The sequence below is a fragment of the Protopterus annectens genome, chromosome 9.part0 (assembly GCF_019279795.1).
Source record: "Protopterus annectens isolate FY-2018-M chromosome 9.part0, PAN1.0, whole genome shotgun sequence".
Taxonomy (NCBI): domain Eukaryota; kingdom Metazoa; phylum Chordata; order Ceratodontiformes; family Protopteridae; genus Protopterus; species Protopterus annectens.
The window spans coordinates 505,832,330-505,853,001 of NC_056743.1; the positions used below are offsets into that span (position 1 = coordinate 505,832,330).

At 42.0% G+C, this 20,672-nt stretch overlaps 1 protein-coding gene across 2 annotated transcripts in view; it reads right to left on the reverse strand.

Moving 5' to 3' along the window:
- Positions 1 to 20,672, reverse strand: part of LOC122811302 (pyridoxal phosphate binding protein) — a 274,466-nt gene that overhangs the window by 29,094 nt on the left and 224,700 nt on the right. For both annotated transcript variants that reach the window (XM_044083062.1, XM_044083063.1), the window contains exon 7: positions 564 to 662. In XM_044083062.1, coding sequence (XP_043938997.1) covers positions 564 to 662 — 99 coding nt within the window. The remainder of the gene's footprint in view (positions 1 to 563; positions 663 to 20,672) is intronic.

Here is a 20,672-nt window from a genome sequence, read left to right on the forward strand (position 1 = left end):
GAACTTCAGCTACTGAGCCATTGTGCAATATCAGACTAGAAAATGCATGTATCCTTACAGGTACTTAATTTCTGTTCTGGAACATGGTACGAGATGGAAAGCAGTCCATTTACTGTATGGACATATCCATAAGTGGTCCAGCTATGCCAGCATGTTAACTCATACAAAACTGAATCAGTGCAACCCTGTGGGCCCCCCAACCTACACTAGGTGCTTAACAGGCTGCTAATATCCTCTCACATCTGTTCTGTCAAAAGGAAAGCAGATCAGCTGTTTCATCCTGCTCCCTTTACCACCCAATCATTCCAGCATGCAGTTCTGTTTTGAGAACTGGACATGAAACAGCACAGACGGATGTTCTGCCTTGTGCAAACAGACCCACTTAAAAAAATCTGCTGATTCAAGGGGGTGTTGAGTGGGGAAGGCTTGAGAAAAGGACTAGCTGAAAACTGCATCAAAATTCTCTTTGTACAGAACAAAGCCTGTATAAAACATAGTGCAGAAACATCTTTCAGTTTCAACAAAGCACATAATCATTACAGGGCTCTGCTTAACATACTTACTGCGTGTTCGTAGTCAGTTGACATTCCCATACTTAGTTCCACCTTCTCCAAAGGCATGTTTAGCGCCTCACATACATCCTTCCGAACAGATGACAGCAGCTAGAGTGAAGAGAAATAACTCCCATTAATCTTACTTTAAATGTACAGGGTTACAAGAACCTAAAATCCTGTCTAATGCAGGATTAATTCAGAATATCACTCAGGTACAACCACATGAAGTAGAAACAAAGTACTTGGCATTCTCAAAATAATTAGATCTTTATATAAAATATAAGTGCCATTTTACTGCCATAACTGAAAACTAGTGACAATTCTATGCAGCTCATGACCTCAGGCTGTTTTTTGTCTCACTTGACACATCCTACAGTTCCTTCTGTGTCTATAAAGACTGTACAGTACCCATGCAGTCTGCTCAACCATCACCACAAATGCAGAGATGATAAATGGGAAACACTCTCCCATCAATGTCGCAGGTATAAAAAAATGCAGCTTTTGACAAGACAGGTTAAGATAACTTCACTGATGACTGCCACTATCACATGGACACCTTATCTACTCTAATAGTGAAGGTTTAAGCAGATGAAATTTTGTCAAATCTGGCACTACACCTTATGAAAACCACACCTGTTTTCCTGAAGTGTGAAAAAGTAGGTCTTCTCTTGTAATCTAACAGGATACTTCTGTCTAGAGAAGTAGCTTTAAATTAGTGCCTTAATAGTGATGCTAAAACTGGAGACATTACATCATCACGAATGCCACAAGAATACATTTTTTTACTTATCTGCAGTAATGCAGCAGTTTGAACACTATATTCATAAGCAAGTTATTACAATAACCAAACAGCTAACATGATGCAACCACTGTAAAAGTCAGCAGTGTTGTTAAATCATCAATACACTAGGTTCAGAATAAAGCAAAAGATGTATTAGCAATGACTCGCATCTGGGTGTAGAAAATGTAGAGTTTACTCATGGCTGGTGTGGTATAATAACTGAAACCCAAGTGATGAAGCCAGCCATGGGTATTACTCTGCTATACCCAAATGCGACATACTATTACTATATAGCAATAGCATCATTTAGTGCATACAGCTCATGTACTGTACGTTTTACTTGTACAAATTTCTGCAGCTTTGCAGCCGTCCAGCAACCATGCCTCACAAAGATACTTATAAAATTCTATTGTACATTTTTTTCTGGATGCAAACTGGGTACTTAGAATGTATGTTTGTTTGTTTATTTTAGAGAGGCTTGAAAGCTTAGTGGTACGTAAGAAGTTGTAAGTAATTTGAACTTATTTTAGATAGTTGTAAGATTTCTGTGGTTAATAGCCAAGTAAAAGGCTCCTTGGACACACACTAATGCACTAATAAGTAGGCTATTGGCCTTAGAGCCTATGTAAGCCTAGCCCAAAAAGATTCCCTGGCATCTTGCTGCACGACGTTAGTTCCCAGTGCCACTATCAAGGAAGGCCACTGAAGTGATCCCGGGGTGAATTTTCTATTGCCCATCCACTTGTCAATATTTCTCTTGAAGAGGACTAGTGAGGTGTTCTGCTTGATGTGAATGGGAAGTCTGTTCCAGAGCATGGGTAGTCTCTGGGTTAGGAACCTGTCCCTCCAGCATGTTCTGTTTATTTTGGTAACGAGTTTCAGGTCCCTGGAGCGTGTGACATAGAGGGAGTGGGATTTCTTCAGATGTAGCATATCTAACAGCTTTGGGTCAGACATGGCTTTGTAGGTCAAGCAGTGATAGCCTCTAAGTAGGCGATATGAGAGAGAGTATAGCTGGAGCTTTTTGAGTCTGTCCATATAGGGCATGTGTTTAAGGCCCAGGATCCTCTTAGTGAGGTATTTTTGTGGCCTTTCCAGTTGTTGTAGGTCTCTAGTGAGGTACATGTCAAATGGGGCATTGTATTTAATCAACTGAAGTATCTTTTTCCTTTCTCTGATGACTAATTAACAAATTACTAATAGACTGTGTAGCTACTTAAAATTTGAATAAATTTGCATACACTTCCAAAAATGCTTTGTATTCAACATTTTACAATGTTGCAGTAAAAGTCTTTTCCAGCATAAGCCATGCGTTAGTATTCACTCAATTGTCATTTTAACTATTATGAAATCTCACCAAGTATACAAGTTGAGACAGTTTTCATAACATGAATCAACATACAGGTATTAGTGGTTTACTTGACTAAATACATTATCTACTTATTTCTTACACACTTAAAATGCTCCATTACTGCAAACATTCAAAGTTGCATAAATGAACCTTGGAAAAACCTGCTCAAACTTTTGCTGCTGACTTACTAAAAGGTACAATTAAAAGAACAGATGTCAACCCATTCTTGATTTTCTAATCACTCTCAAAACAAGTGCCAAGACAGGGAGATCATATTTATCCAAAATATATACAATAATTAAGGGCTATACATTTTATACAGCACATAATTACTGGGACTATACTCTACAAACAAGTGGTTTGACTAAGTACAATAAATAAAAGACAGATAAAAGGCAAATTATTAATCTCACTTAAAATAACCACGTGGCAGCTTTACAAATACAAAATGAATACATAAACTGCATACAATTATTAAGTACATCCCATCGGTGAACAACATTCTTTGCTCAGTTCACAGTTTATTAGTTACCATTTTCAATTTTCTTTGCCATGAAAGGAAATGAATGGCATTGTCAAAGCTTACAAATAATTAAGCAACTGCTAAGACCAATTACCTAAATACTTTTATAAAGCATTCTTAGATTTGACTCAATGTGTTACTGACTCACAATTCAATTAATTCCAAAACCTAAGCAAGATTGTTTAGAAATTAATCACTACCTTATAACATTAACTCAAACTACAATGTCAGTAACCACTTGAACAAATACACAACTAGTAAAACAGCAACGAGCACATTCATAATATATTTTCTTGAGGAACACATGGCACATATTTATTAAAAATATCAGCTAAAACAGTACTTGTTTTGTTCAAGTGATGTAATTAAAATATCTATTAAATTATTTCATACTTTATATTATGGTCATAACTAATCATTTTTACCTGTAAAGATGCTCATCTATCAATACAATGTCTTCAAATCATACTTCCCAATCTCTAAAAGCATTAGGAAAGGCTGTCCAATGCACAAACTGTACTTACATAATAAAGAGCTGCACTTAATTTACTGAAATGACCAATAACGTTTGATCCTTACGAGATGTTGCATATGGCAGGTGGCAAAAGTTAAATGAAGAGATGATCACATATGAACTCAAAAGGATCAAAAATTAAGTTTTAAGCATAAATTACTCCAAAGAAGCAAGACATCTATTCAAAAAAACTAAAGATATTCAGGCAAAGACTTGTCTGTTGAACATTCATATACTGGTATACACAATGCAGATGTGCAACAGAAACTAATGCTACTGACCTGCTGTATTATTAATAGAAATATACACGTGTTAAAGGTGGTTACCCTTCCTTAAGTATTTATATAATCTCTTTAATATGGATATTATTCGGAAAAAAATCAAGAAATGCCTGGGAGACTAACTATGGATTAAAACTGGGAAGGTGCAATTGGTCCGAGTGCTTCGTTTATGACTTTACCTACTTATGTGTAAATATTACAAAGCGACAATTTTCTCCCCTAATTTTGATAACATTTTTCATAACTAAATATCTGTTTTAATCACTAAATATATGTTTTTCAATGTTCAAGATTTTTTTCTCAAACAATTAATGTTTCACCACTGGATATATCTTAAAGATCACACAGCTTAAAAAATTGTGATATGGAACCTGGGGCTTAACCTGCAAATGGTTAAATTTGACCCCGGTAAACAAAAAAAAAAAAAATGAATTCATTAATTAAATAATCAAACATGTCTTCAGGACATAATTTTGCTTACCTCATCAACTCATCAATCCATCCAACCTCATCCACTCATCCATCCATCTTCTTCACAGCCCAGTTTTATATCCTTTATAGGGACAAGAGGCTGCTGGAGCCTTTTAAGGCAGCCAGTGGTTGCAAACCACCAAAGGTCATTCAGAACAGGGTGTCAGTCTACTGCAAAATACACGGCCATGCATGCACATACACGCAAGCACAAATTTAGAAAATTCATAATCAATCCACTGCACAACTTTGGTAGGTGTAGCACACTGAAAAGCCCATGTAGATGTAAACATGACGTACAAACTGACTACAGAAAGTACCCCAAGTAAGAATAGAAAGGGAGAACACTTTATTGTGTGGTGACAACAGTACTAACTGCACCCATGTGCCATCAGTTCACCAAACTGGAAAGACTGTTGACACCATGACTTTTAAGAAGCACACTATTTTAAATCATTCCCTCAAGTACAACTCTTGAGTGTCTACCTTTAACTCCCAGTGGGTGTGGCTTGAGCCTTTAAAAAATGAAGTTATCACCTTACACTTCTAACAAATACTCATTGACAGAGGTCAAATATAAATACAACTGTGTTTGCCATCATGTATGCTTCAAGATAAAATATTCTGATACCTTGCATGTAGCATGGTTTGGGAATTATTAATGCAAATATGAACAAGCGATATCAGACGCCTAGAGGTGCAGTAGGAAGTAACTGCGGAAACACCTGGAGGCGCACTTGGCTGTAACAGAATGTACTGTATAATACCATTCTTAAAAAACAATCAAAGGTTTAATTTTTCAGTGAAAATACAAACCCTATTTGTCTATGCATACAACCATTCAATTAAACATTTTAAAGTAAGGTAATTTTACACCTACAGGGACTAACAAGTACAACAAATACTTTACTCATGTGGTGGACATGTCCTAATACACACACAAAATAAGAAGAAACAGTTCACATACTTTTTGTTACTAGCTTTCTTCATCACTTAATCCATGAATATGGAATTTCTTAATTGTCCTATACATACACATGTCCCATGTGCTTGTGATTAATTTGCTCACAGATGAATGCTTGTCTATTTATTTGAATGCATCCAGATTGAACACATAAAAATGATCTCTGCATATACTTTTGGAGGTGGTACAAATTTACAGAGAGCATATATATGTATGTGCGTGTTTTTAGCTAGTCCTTTTCTCAAGTCTTCCCCACTCAACACCCCCCTTGAATCAGTAGATTTTTTTAAGTGGGTCTGTGTGCCGAAAGAAGCAAAGGTGGACAGCACAGCAGGGTGAGTATGCCTACTATATGATTTACAATGTACTGAGTATCACTTTTGTATGTCACACTTATGCAACCTTCCTACTGTAACTCAGCTATCAGAATAAGAGGAAGTGTAGTCCCAAGAACGTACAGTTTTGTACCTACCATAAATGTAGATGTTCGAGTGTTCACACTGCTGCAGTCATTACACTTGGGTTATCCTGCCGTCAGGCGGCCCCGCAGTCGGCCAGAGTTCCAAAGTGTTGGTCTGGCGTCGGTTGCTGTCGCTTCTTCCCTGATGTCAGTGCGCCAGGGGTACATAAGATGCATCTGATGCCCATTTTCTTCAGTTTTTCTTGCCCCAGATGTCAGATGCCCCCAAGTAGGTAGGCAATACATATTGCTAATAAAACATACATAAAAAATAAAAACAATACCTTCAGTTACAAGCAAATACATCACAAAGGTTGTATAGGATAGAAAGGTACAGATAAGTCCAGCTAGGACAAAGGGGATGGAGGGAGGGTAACCTGGACTGCAGCAGTGTGAACACTTGAACATCTACATTTATGGTAGGTACAAAACTGTACTATGTTCATCGTGCTACACTGCTGCAGTCATTACACTTGGGTAGAATCCCAAAGCTAAGGTTGGGTGGCTGGTCGATAAAGAGTTAGGATTGGCTAGGAGGCCCTGCAGAACTGCAGTGGCAAATCCTGCTCTGGATTTAGAGTAAAGAGGCAAGTGGTAATGCTTGGTAAAGGTGTGCACTGAACTCCAAGTTGCAGCCTCTAAAATTCCTTGGTTGGTACTCCTCTGAGAAAGGCTGTTGAAGTGGCTGTTGCTCTGGTAGAATGTGGCCTAATGTTATTAGGGACTGATTTTCCATGCTGTGTGTAGCAGTAATGAATACAGTGTCATATCCATTTGGAAATAGTCTGTTTTGAGATAGCCTTGCCCTGTGATCCTGCAGCATATGCTACAAATAGTTGCTTAATTTTCCAGAAAGCTTTTGTTTTGTCCAAGTAGAAGCATAGCTGCCTGTGTATGTCCAAAGAATGCAGAAGTTTCTCCCCTTTATTCTTGGGGTTTGGATAAAACGTTGGCAAATGGATGGTTTGGTTAAGAGCCACACTAGATACCACCTTTGGCATAAAGGTAGGGTTTGGCCTTAAAGAAACCCTGTCCTGATGGAAAATTATAAAACGTTCCACTGCCATTAATGCCTGTAGCTCTGAGACTCTTCATGCTGAAGTTACTGCCAGGAGCAGAGCTGTTTTCCATGATAAAAATTTTAGATCGGCTGTATTGGCTGGCTCAAAAGATGGCAGGGTCAGTTTTTCCAAAACAAAACTGAGGTCCCAAGTTGGTGTTGGTGCTCTCCGGGGTGGTCTTATGTTTTTAGCCCCTCTGAGGTACTGCTTTAGCAAGGGATGAGAGAATAAAGGAGGGTCCGTGTTGTAATGTGCTGAAATGGCAGAGGCGTGGATCTTAATTAATGAGAAGGATAGGCCTTTGTCCAGCATCTCAGTTAAGTATTGTAAAATCTGAGGAATGTTTGGGACAAGAGGGTCAAGGCTTTGAGCCTGGTTCCGGGCACAGAATCTCTTCCATTTTTCTGAGTAAGATTTCCTGGGGCTAGGCCTCCTGGCCTCCAAAATGACATCCATAACAGCTTTAGAGAGAGGTGTTGCCTGTTTGACTAATGAATCTGCCATGCAGCCAGGTTTAGGGTTTTGAGCTGACCGTGCAGGATCCGATTGTTTTGTTGAGTCAGAAGATGTGAAATTTGAGGCAAAATCCATGGTGGGCCTTGAGCTAAGTTCTTTAAGATTGGGTACCAGTGCTGGCGTGGCCAGTCTGGAGCAATAAGGATCATCTGTGGTTTTTCTTGTCTGGCTTTTAGGAGTACCTTTGAAAGGAGAGGCAGTGGTGGGAAGGCATAAACTTTTAGGCTTTTCTAGCTGAACTACAGAGCTTCCACTTTCCATGCTTGTCTGTGGTAAGTCCTTGTGCAGAATTTTTGTAGTTGGCAATTCAGTGGGGAGGCAAAAAGATCCATGTCTGGGTATCCCCATTTTTGAGTTACCATGTAGAAGATTTGTGGATTCAATTTCCATTCGTGAGGGTCCATGATATTTCTGCTTAGATCGTCTGCCAGAGTATTTTTCTTTCCTGGCAGGAATTGTGCTTACAGATGAACTTGATAAGTTAGAGCTGTGTTCCACAAGGCCATGGCTTGTCTGCATAGGGGTAAGAATGAGTGCCCCCTTGCTTGTTTATGTACCACATTACTGTGGTGTTGTCTGTCTTTAATAATAATTGTCCTGGATGCAGAAGGTCCTTGAAAGCTGTTAGGGCATTTTTGAACAGCCAACATCTCTTTTTGATTGATGTGAAGATGCATTTGGTCTGTGGTCCACTTGCCCCGAATACATTTTCCTGCCATGTGTGCTCCCCAGGCGTAATCCGGAGCATCTGTTGTTAGAATCTGTCTGGCTGTGGGTAGAGTGAAAGGTTGACCCTTGTTGAGGCGACATGCCTGTGCCCAGCCTGTGCCCTCCATCGAAACTCCTGTTGTAGGCAGGGAAATTATTGGTATTACTGCTTCTAAACTGTGAGAGTGTTGAGTCCAAACACTTTTTAGGTACCATTGTAATTTCCTCATATGCAGTCTGGCATATGGTATTAGTAAGTATGCAGGATGCCATGAATCCCAGGGCCTGCAGAATTTTTCTTGCAGGGAGATGGGACTTTTTTGCCAGTAATTAAAAATATTGAGTCAGTTGTCCTTGTTTGTCTGGTGTGAGATAAGCCATCTGCGCCGTTGTATTTAAGCTGGCACCCAGGAATAAGATCTGTTGTGAGGGCACTAGTTTTGACTTCTTTTCATTTACTGTGTACCCTAGAGAAATTAACAACTTTTTTTACAAACGCCAGATGTTTTAGAAGAATGTCCTTTCTCTCTGATTGAATGAGGCAGTCGTCCAGGTATGGATATATTTGAATTCCTTTTTGTCTACAAAATGCAATTACTGGTGCCAGGCACTTTGTAAAGACCCTGGGCGCAGTAGATAAGCCAAAGGGCAGTGCAGAGAATTGGTAGTGCATTGTACCAGCTTTGAATCTGAGGTATCTTCTGCAATCTTGTCTGATAGGGACATGCAGGTATGCCTCTTTGAAGTCCAAAGTAACAAGCCAAGCCTTCTTGCCCAGCATGGGAAGAAGCTGCTGTAGTGTCAACATTTTGAATTTCGGAACATCCAGGTAAGTATTTGGAGTTGAAAGGTCTAGTAAGGGTCTCCAGGCTTCGTCCTTTCTGGGGACCAGGAAGAGTCTTGAGTAAAATCCTTGTCCTTGTTCCTGCTGTGGTAAGTTTTGAATAGCTCTCATGTCCATGAGGGCTGAAATTTATTTTTGAGCCTCTGCCCATTGATTTTGTGGCAGGTTTGGCATTCCTTTTAGCCTTGGTAAAATGTGAAAGTAGAACCTGTAACCTTGAGACACAATATTCAGAACCCATTTGTCTTGGGTGATTGCTTGCCAATTTTGTGAAAAAAGTGCTAGTTTTCCCCCTAAGAGGGCTGCCAAAAGGGAAGTGCTTGGCATACGAAGGGGGAAGTCATTGGGACTGTTTCCTGTAAGGTTGAGACCTGTCCTCACCTCCTTTTGGGGTTGAGGTACACCACTGTCATTGTCTGTTAGAGCCTTGGGGTTGAGATCTGCCTCTTGGGCATCTGTATCTCCCTCTCTGTGGCCTGACACTGGAAAGGACCAATTCTTTGTAGGCCAATTTCTGCTAAATCGAGGTGGCTGTACCTGTAGGAAATCTTTGACTGTTTGCATAGATTTAGCTTTATCCTGCATTCTCTTTAACACCTCTTCTGCCTTAACACCAAACAAGGTATCATGCTGTAAAGAAGCATCCAATAATTTTGCCTTAGCATGATCAGGTAAACTCTGTTCTTTTAACCAAGCATGTCTTCGAATCACAGAACCTGTAACTGCGGCTCTACAAGAGGCCTCTAAAGAATCAAAACTAAATTGCAGAGTATGTTTTCCCACCTGTTCAACTGCATGCAATAAATCCTGCATTTCTTTATAGTCAGGAGCTTCTGAGCTTGCACGCATTTTCTGTTTTAACTGAGCCATTAAATATTGTTGGTACTTACGTATGTGAAACTGGCAATTCAAAGCCCTTACTGCTAAAGTTGCAGAAGTGTAAACTTTCTTCCCCCATCTATCCAATGCTTTAGAATCTCAGTCAGAGGGTACTGGATTTTTTGCAATGGACGCCTTAACCCCTTTGGGACCCTGGGAAATGGTTTCTGGGTCCGCAGAAGGGTTTTTATAAAGAAACTTGTGAGAGTCAGGGACTCTATAATACCTATCTGGCTTGGCTGGTGCAGGGGGCAAAGAATCAGGAGATAAGCTGGATTCAGAGAACACATCATCCACAATATCTAACACAGGCAGAATAGCCAGGGGCCTGAGCTGAGGCAATAAAAGGAAGTCCCTGAGCCTTTTCTTGGATTCTGAATAATCCTGACTTTCCCAATGGAAATGCTCCCTCATGGTATGTAAAGTTTCCCCAAAAGAGTAATCCTCAGGAGGAGAGGCTGAAGGGATAGATTCTTCAGCATCAGAGTCCTCATAGGGGGGTAGAGAGTACCCCTGGTCTGAAGAGGAATCAGAGGAAATGGAAACCTGATCAGAGGAATCATAGTCTGTATCCTGCCTAGGCATTTTCTCAGGAGGGGGATGGGAACCCCTGATTAGAGTAATGAGGTCTTCGGCCATTTTAAGCATCTGTTTCTTAGGCATGAAGGACTGTCCAGGAGAATGCTGTACTTGCTTCTTTGTCTTTAATGGTGTTTTTGTCTTGGCTGTTGCTTTAATGGTAAGTTGTGAAGGTCTGAAAACACCCTCAGAAGCCGATGCCTGCTCAGCGGCTCCGGACGCATCCGAGGGATTATTTTCCATAGGCCCAATACCTTGAGTTTCCAGAGGCCTAGTTGTCTCCACGTGGGAGTCGGAGGCGGCCTGTGGCTCTGAGGTAGCGGGTGTCATGGGCTGCGAAAGCGCCTCACTGAGAATCAGCGACTGACCTAAAAGAGGCTTCGTCGTCGGTTTTGGACCTCTGATGCCTGTCTTTATCCTTGTCTTTGCATTTTTTAAGAATTGCGGTCGTCGGTTGTTCCGACGGCATTGTATAATTGAACCTTCGGCCAAAGTAGTGCAAAGCAAAATCAAAACTTCATTTTATAGTGCGCTTGTTAAATCTAGCACAAAACCGACAACTAGTGATGTCGTGATCAGGGCCTAGGCATGGAATACAGTAAGAGTGGAAGTCCTTATGAGGTATTTGCTTCCCACAAGAAATACAATTAACTTTTTCTGACATCGGTCTGAGGCAAGAAAAAAAGTTTCCCCAATGGGGTACTTAGCTTTATTGAAGACTTTGGATCTGAAATTTGATTTCGAAAATCTCAGGAGTTGGCTGACCGGCACTTGCAAACTGCTTTTGCTTCAGGCACCGCGCGGCAAGAAAGACTGAAGAAAATGGCGTCGGATGCATCTTATATACCCCTGGCACACTGACGTCAGGGAAGAAGCGACAGCAACCGACGCCGGACCAAGAATTTGGAACTCTAGCCAACTGCGGGACCACCTGACAGCAGGATAACCCAAGTGTAATGACTGCAGCAGTGTAACATGATGAACATCTTTTATCACAGTCAAAAAATGCTGCAGACAAGACCATTTCTGGTGATGCCAATAGGAATGCCTCCCTAGAAGCGACTGAAGACCCCCTCGGACAGACTGCCTTGCCCAGTCATTTGGGATGGTCTAACTACAGTAGCTGGCTGGGGATATGATGGAAAGACCAGGTTGGCCACTTGGGAGAGTCTTGGAGCAGATCACACATTTGCTCATAAATCCAGCTATGGCTCACACCACCAAAGCACCCAGTCCCAACATAATGGTCAACCAAGACCATTAACTAGTGACAGTTTTACATAGGTTGTCCTTTACAGCAAGCCAGACTGGCAGCCTCCCAACTACCAGTACCCAACCTGTTCTCCTGCTTGGTGTCATCTCTTTCCTCCTATGTCATAGTCCATACCTACCTTGTGCATGGTCTAACCCACTTCATGTAATTTGTCCAGCCTACATGTGTGTCTATTCCTAGTCAGACCAACACTGTGTGTGCACAAACACCCCTGTTGTGTGCCTGCTCCTGCAAGCAGGCATTCCGTTCTCTGCCTACACAGGTTTTCCCTTCAACTCTAAATCTTCAATCCCTTCTCTTTTTATATGGAATAGGGCACTATATATCCCCAGAAGATATCATGCTTCTTTGTCCCTCTCCATATATCCTGTTTGTTCTTGTGAGTTTTCCGCTTGCTACTATATCCCTTTTCTACTGTTCTAGACAACCACCTTCACTCATTTTGCTGTTCATAAGGATGGAAGCATGTCTGTCTCACAATGTCAAACAATATACATATACTTTATGGAACTTTTTCAAGATGCTTTGAACCACTTTGCTGTGGAACACTCTACGACCTGCTATACTTCTCTACAAAATACTGTGGAATTGGTGCTACCTATCTCCAAGCTCACACTGCTGGCAGTAATGAGAATCACAAAGGTATACCTTGCAGATGTGGTAGCATGCAGCTCAGAAATTTCACACTGCCCTGCTGAGCAGACAGTATTGTGCAGCTGGACAATATGGTGGAACTGCTGTTCAGAATATTACAATATAGCTGTGAGGGTTGCGCAGCAGTACTCTGCTATCATCTGTTACACACAAAATTACATCCATGTGCAGGGCACAGAGCAGAGAATTTTTTTATGAATCTCATTGTGATGACTCATCACTGACAACCAATAATCAAGGAGCCTCAATCCTCACCACTGTCAATAGTGGGGGATGTTCACCGGGAGGATAATAGGTACACACACACAGTATTCCCAGATGCAGCTTTCTGCATCAAATGCAATTTCCCTTAAGAGCACACAGAGACAACAGTCAGTCTGGAGCTGGTTTCTCACTGTTTATCCAGATTCCCAGCAAAACTCCACACTGGCACAACTATACAATTGAGTCCTCAGCTGAGTGACCAAGCCAAGACCTCCAGCACCCTCTCTGTCCAATCAGTGCTTTGTGACTCTGCCCAAGAAGCTGACATGCACTGAGCTTTGATTTACATGCACACACACGCACACACACACACAACCTGGGAAAGGCTGGCACTGGTTTACTAGCTATGCCCCCTTCTGCCCATACTATAAGGTAGTTACCACTGCCACCAGCTAACTCCTTATCAGCTACTTTAGATCCTTAGCAAAGGGTGTCCATTTTTACTGTGTAATAATAATACCAATACAAATGGTAGTTTGACCAAGAGCAAGGCTGTTCGGAGTGGCCCACACAGTGTCACCAAGTAAATATACAAGTACTCTCAAAACTTAAATATCTCTACACAGATCAGCCACAATTAAAGGTTTAAATATAGTTAATAATTAATAAAAAAACAAGACCATACTAAATATATATTCACAGTGACATCAGAGTTCAAAACCACATGCAACATTAACATTGTAGTACAGGCTTACACAAGTAAAGAAAATTATCTAAATTAAGCTTTACTATATTCCTGACTGCATCTAAGAGAATTTTACTGTTATCTAGAAATGTGTTTACTATAGAGCAAGGCAGATGTGGTCAATGATTCCTGTTATCACGTCAAATCCCAAATACAGAATACTCTGTCTAACTGAGAGACCTCTCAAATTGATATTTAAAATATTACTGCTGGGATAACTTGCAGAATGAAATCACTTCTTGTCATCTGACTTCTAGTTCCCAGGCAAAGCCCCCATTGCTAAGCTGGCAGTATTTAGCATCTACCTGTAAAAATACTCATACAACACCTTTTGCTCAGATCTTTGGCAGGTGCTGGAAGTCATAAAACAACTGCATTCCTTTATGCTTTCAAAGTAGCAAACAGTTCACACCGAAGACAATACAAAAAGCCTCCTAGTACAGACTTTGTCTAGCTGCATTGAAACCTGTTGGCTAGCTTCTTTATGGCCTAGCCTATAAAGTAATTTAATTTCCAATATTTTTCTAAAGTTTACTGGACTGAGGTTAACCCTCCAATTTCCTCTGGTAACATATACATTTAAATAGTTACAATAGTGCATGTATATTTCTGTTCTCTTCCAGTAGGGCACACTGTGGATACATTTTAAGCACAAGCACTTCACAAATACCTTTTCAACACAAACATCTGTACAGAGCAGTTTGATATAGACATGACATACAGTTTCAATACATTTGTGATACAAGCATCTTGTATGACATACAGATCTAATACCTCTGTAACACTATCTGGTATAAATTGGTTCGATATTCACAAATGGCATATAATTATTTACAAATTTCCAGCTAGCTATACTGGCAGTATCTCCTTTTGTCAAACTCATCATTTAGGCTATACAGTTACTCACGTAGTGTTTACCTATCCAGCTACTTGTGTGTGTTTTATTCATCTTTCAGCCTTGGGGATGTCTACAAAAGGCAGGTACAAGTTTATGTGGGGCAGTCATTTAAACTGCAAACAGCATAAACAAATTGTAAAACCAAGCTGCTGTGCTAGTTATCTGCATTATCTGCAAACAGTAAAGACATACTTGAAAAATTTGAAGTTAAGGATCACGGATGCAGAAAGTGGTAAAATTCCACCACACACTCAATATATCAGAGTTGCTTGAAGAATCCTGACATTTAAATGTTGGAATTTAATTCTTTGACCACAACTCCCCAAAAATGTTTCCCAGAATCCTTTTACATTAATCAGCTTAACTGTAAGACTGCAATTATGTGAGCATTTTTACAGTGTTTTAGGTCCTTTTTTTCTTTTCACTATAGATATCTTACTTGTAGATACATAACTACACAGCTAGAGGCTGTGGGGAGTGAAGCCTGTCCCTCTGAAAAAATGATTTACAAGTAAGTTTACCTTTAGTTTTGGCAGGTTGCAGAGTCAAGTTGTTGGACATGTTTGGTTTGTTGCTAGGTATTAAGCAGAGGCTATATCATAATGGACCTTAGTAATTAGTGATGTACATTAACAAAGGGAAAAGATCAGGATGGGATTAGTAGTAAATGGAAAAAAAAGAGACTACACAGACAGTGACACAAGTGAGGGACAAGACCAAGAAAATGGAAGGTAATGAATGTCAAACACCTATAGTTTACTAGGAAGAAAAAGGACCTGAACTAATGGCTTTCATAGAAGAACAAGGTTTTGATATAGTATCAGTAAACAGAAACAAGGTATACAGTGAACTACACTTGTGATGCAAGGACAGTAGGTTATGAATTCAATACAAGGGAAAGGGGGACAAAACTGTAGGTAGTGTACCCTGGCTGCATGGCACAGATGGAAGAAACAATAACTGCAATCTGGATGACAAATGTTTGATTAGTAGCACAAGAGCTGGAGGGGCTGTATGTGAGGATAACAGTACCACTTGATGCCAGCCTAGTCTATTTGGAGGGATGCATCACTGGCTCGCTAATTTGGTGGCTCCTAATAGAAACACTAGCGGTCTCACTCAAATAAAAAAATAGAAATGAAAGTCTACTTATCACATGCTGCGCTACCAGTATGCCGCAGATATGTCATAACATCCTGTACAGTAGCAGGCATACTTCCAGATAAAGCATAATTAGTAGCGATAATTATAGTTCTTGGATATTAGGTAGACCACTACGCTGTACCTAGAACCTGGTCTCCAAACTACCAACAGACTCTCACAACAGGGGGGAAATGAATGAGCTGATGGAAGGGTTCTCTGGGGATGAAGGAATGGATCTCTCACTTAGCTCTCATCTCTGATGGAAGAAATGGGCGATTCTGTGAAGGTTGAAGAGCTATCAGGCGAAGACGACATAAAGGAATATATTCAAAAGGCACATTTATTTTCTTTATAAATCATAGAAGTTTAGTACTAGAGTTCTTCTAGTCTTCCACAAAACTAAACAGAAACCCCAAAACACAGTTTATACACAATTCCCAGATAATAAAAACATTAATTCATCAAGTAAACATCATCAGCACCTCCATCTTCTACATGGGGTTTGGGTATCATGTTGTCGCCATTGCTCTTGATTCAATGCCACACTCCTGCCTAACTGTTGCAGAAATACTTTCACACATTCCATCCACCTCTTTGCTGGACATCCTCATTTCCTCTTACCTTCTTCCTGTCTATCCCAAAAATTCTTCACCAGATTATCTTCAGCTTTTCTGCATGTGTCCATAATCTGTTCTCTTTGATCTTTTCTGTAATTGGAGCTACTTTGGCTTCTGCTCTTATGACTTCATTTCTTCTTCTTCTGTCCCACAGTGTGCATCCTACAATTCTTCTCAGGCATTTCTTTTCTCATCACTTCTAGCTTCTTCATCGGCTCTGCCTTTACTGCCCAGGTTTCTGTACCAGACAGTAGTACTGGTTGCACCACTGTCTTGTACACCTTACTTTTCAGCTTCTTTGGCATTCTTCTGTCAGACTATGCCAGTTGGCTGCAGCCCCTCTGATTCTAGTTTTAACCTCTTCATTCAGACTTCCCTTCTCCTCAACCACCCCTCCCAGATACTTGAAATTATTTACCTATTCCACTATAGTATAGTTGTGTACACTTACCATAAATTTAGATGTTCGAGTATATTCACTGTTGCAGTCATCACATTTGGGTCATCTCTGCCAGGGTAGCCCTCGGCTGGCCCAAATACCAGAGACTTAGTATTTCTGCATCGGTTGCTGTTGCTTGAGGACTAACGTCAGGTTGTCAGTGGTATAAAGTAAGGCAGCTGATGTCACTACATCAGTTTTCCTTGCCCTAACCTGTCAGGAGCCCCCAAAGTAGGTGGCCAGGTTCTGGTGGAAGAAACCCCACTAGTGGAAAATAGATACCAATATGTCCCTTGTAAGGAAAGGAGAACAACAAGGAAGAATGGTAACAAAAGGAGAAGGAGAAAAAAAGGGGGGTGGAGGGAGGGAAACCAGGACTGTAACAGTGAATACACTTGAACATCTACAGTTATAGTAAGTGTACACAACTGGACAATGTACTGTGTGTTTCACTGTTGCAGTCGTCTCATTTGGGTAGTATCAGTGCTCCTGCTTTTCTTTTCTTCATTTGGGTAGATATCCAAAGCTGAATAAATGGGTGGAGGCAGTCAAGGAAGCTAGGGGATGGCTAGGATGCCCTGTAAGATTGCCCTGGATTTGGAGAAGAGAGACAGGTGCTAATGCTTGGTAAAAGTGTGAACAGATATCCAGGTGGCAGCCTCCAGGATGTCCCTGGTGGGGACTCCTCTGAGGAAAGCTGCAGAGGTGGAGGCTGCTCTGGTGGAGTGTGTCCTGACCCCCTTGGGGGGGGGGGGGGCTTACCATGCTGTTTGTAGCAGAAATGGATGCAGTGTGCTATCCATTTGGAAATGGTTTGCTTGGAGATGGCTTTGACTTCTGCCCCTGTAGCAAAGCTAACCAGCAATTGATCAGACTTACTGAAGGGTTTTGTCCTGTCCAGATAGTATCTGAGCTGTCTGTGCACATCTAGAGAGTGAAGAATCCTTCCCCCCCTTGTTCTGGGGATTAGGAAAGAAGGTGATCAAATTAATGGATTGGTTGAGAGCCACATTGGACACCACCTTGGGCATGAAGGATGGGTTAGTTCTGAGGGATACCCGGCCTGAATGGAAGATGATGAAGGGTTCCACAGCCATGAGGGCTTGCAGCTCAGAGACTCTTCTGGCTGAAGTGATGGCTAGAAGGAAGGCTGTCTTCCAGGAGAAAATTTTTAGCTATGCAGAAGAAGCTGGTTCGGAAGGAGGCAGGATAAGCTTTTCCAAGACAAAGTTAAGGTCCCAAGCTGGTGTTTGTGTCCTTCTGGGGGGGCCTCAAGTTGCTAGTCCCTCTGAGGAACTGTTTTGATTACAAGGTGTGAGAAAAGGGACTGCTCAGTGGGAAAATGAGCAGAAACAGCAGAGGCATGAATTTGTATATAGAAGAAAGAGAGACCACTGTGTAGTAGGTCAGCTAAGTAATCCAGGATGAAAGGGCTGGAGAGCTGTACCGTATTGGCCCTCTTAGCCTGGATTCAGGTGCAGAACCTTTTCCATTTATCTGCACAAGACTTTTTGGTGCTAGGGCGTCTGGCCTCACGGATAACATCCAGAACCTGTTTACTGAGGAAGGCAGATTGGTTTGGGGTTGGGGAATAAACCAAGCTCAAAATGGAGTGTCTGCAATTGGGAATGCATGAATTCCCCTTACCTCTGGGTTAGGAGGTTTGGAATCAGAGGAAGATGCCATGGAGGCAGCGGGGACAGGCTGCACCATAAGGGGTAGCAGTGCTGTCAGGGCCAATCTGGAGCTATAAGAATGGTCCTTGGTTTTTCCTCCCTTATTTTGAGCAGTACCCTGGGGATGAGAGGTAGGGGAGGAAAGGCACAGACCGAGAGACTGACCCAGGGGAAGGACAGGGCATCCACTTTCCAAGCCATGCAGTAATACTCCCTGGTGCAGAATTTGCTGAGCTGATGGTTGGTGTGGGAGGCAAAGAGGTCGACCTTTGGGGTTCCCCATTTCTGAGTTATTAGGAAGAAGGTACATTTGTTGAGCTGCCACTAGTGTGGGTCCAGAAGGTTTCTGCTTAATTGGTCTGCCAGGGAGTTGAGAGCCTGGTAGGTACTGTGCTAACAGGTGTAGTTGCATGGAAGAGGCTGTGAGCCAAAGGGTCATGGCCAGCCTGCATAGAGGGTAGGAGTGAGCCTCTCCCTGCTTGTTGATGTACCACATTACAGTGGTGTCATCTGTTTTGATCAGGAGAACCCCTGGAGAGAGGTGTTTGAAAGCTATCAAGGAGTGCGGCACAGCCATCACCTCTTTTTGATTTATGTGCAGGGGGACTTGCTGTGGGCTCCACTCACCCTGTATGCACCTGCCATCCAGGTTTGCACCCCAAGAGTAGTCTGATGCATCTGTGGTGAGGGTCTGGGCAGCGGGGTGTGGGGAGAAGGGCAGTCCCTTGTTGTGGGAGCATGCTCTTGCCCACCAAAGAAATTCCTTTCTGATGCGAGGAATTGTAGCTAGAAGAGTATCCAGGTTTTGATAGTGTTGACACCAAAGGCTCTTTAGGTACCACTGAAATTTCCTCATATGCAGTCTGGCATATGGAATAAGGAGTATGCAAGATGCCATGAACCCCAGAGCTTGCGGGATTTTCCTTGCAGAAAGCTGGGGCCTGGTGGCCAGTTGAGAGAAGAAGGCTGACAGGAAAATTTGTTTCTCTGGTGTAAGGTATGCCATCTGGGATGCTGTGTCCAGACCTGCTCCCAGGAAGATTATCCTTTGGGTGGGTACCTGTTTTGATTTCTTTTCACTGATTGTGTACCCTAGGGAGGTTAGTAAGCTCTTTACAAAGCCCAGGTGTTTGAGCAGCTTTTCCTGGCTGTCTGCCTGAATAAGGCGGTCATCTAACTAGGGGTAAATTTGAATATTTCTTTGTCGGCAAAAGGCAATGGCCGGAGCCAGACATTTTGTGAAAACTCTGGGAGAAGTAGATAAGCCAAAGGGAAGTGCAGAAAACTGAAAGTGTTGAGCTCCTTCCCTGAAGTGGAAATATTTTCTGCACGATTCCCTGATAGGAATGTGGAGGTAGGTCTCTCTTAGATTCAGGGTGGCTAGCCATAAGTCCTTGGACAGCATGGGTAGCAGCTGCTGGAAGGTGAGCATTTTGAATTTTGGGATCACCATGAAGGTGTTTAGAATGGCTAGATTGAGGATGGGGCACCAGGTGCCCTCTTTTCTGAGCACCAGAAAAAGTCTGGAGTAGAAGCCTTGGGCTATCTGTTCTGCATGAACTTGCTCTACTGTCCTCAAAGAGAGCAGGAAAATTGTTTTGCTTTTCAGCCTATGCCCACTGATTTGGTGGAAGATCTGGGAACCCTTTTGGGGTTGGAAGGGTGTGGAAGGAGAATTTGTATCCCTGAGACACAATGTTTAAAACTCATCGGTCCTTGGTAATGGTGGTCCAGGTGCTTAAGTGAAAGGAGAGATTTCCTCCTAGGGGTAAGTGAAGGTGGGCAGAGGGGAGGTCGGGAGGAGGAGAGTTATTTTGAGTTCTTACCATAAGGATGTGGTTTAGAACTCCCTGGTTTTGAAGTGGAGGTAGTCCACTGCTTAGATCTCTGCATTCCCTGGGGCTGCTGTATGGGAGGGGGGGGTCTGTTTCCACAGGTCCTAGGCTGAGCCTGTTTACTCGGAGCAGGAAAGGACCAGTGCTTGGAAGGAAAATGCCTGCTGAACCTAGGGGGCTGGACCTGTAAGAAATCTGTTTGCATAGATTTTGCTTTTTCTTCCATCTTTTTTTAGACCTCTTCTGCCTTAATGCCAAATAAGTTATCTTTGTGCAAGGGTGCATCCAACAATTTAGATTTGACATGGTCTGGTAGAGGTTGTTCCTTAAGCCATGCATGTCTTCTAATGACAGATCCAGTGACTGCTGCCCTGCAAGAAGCTTCTAGGGCATCAAAACCACACTGCAAGGGGTGTTTAGTTACTTGACTTGCAGAATGCATTCAGTCTTGTAAATCTTTAGATTCTGCCCAAGCAGGAAGGGAGGACATTTTTTATTTAAGGAGTTCCAAGTAGTACTGCTGATATTTATGCATATGGAACTGACAATTTAGTGCCCTGACAGCAAGAGTAGCGGAGGTGTATACTTTTTTACATCATCTGTCCAATGCTCGAGAATCCCTGTCTGAGGGTGTGGGATTCTCAGCAGAAGTTACTTTAATCCTTTTTGGCCCTTGAGAAATGAACTCGGGGTCAGATGTTG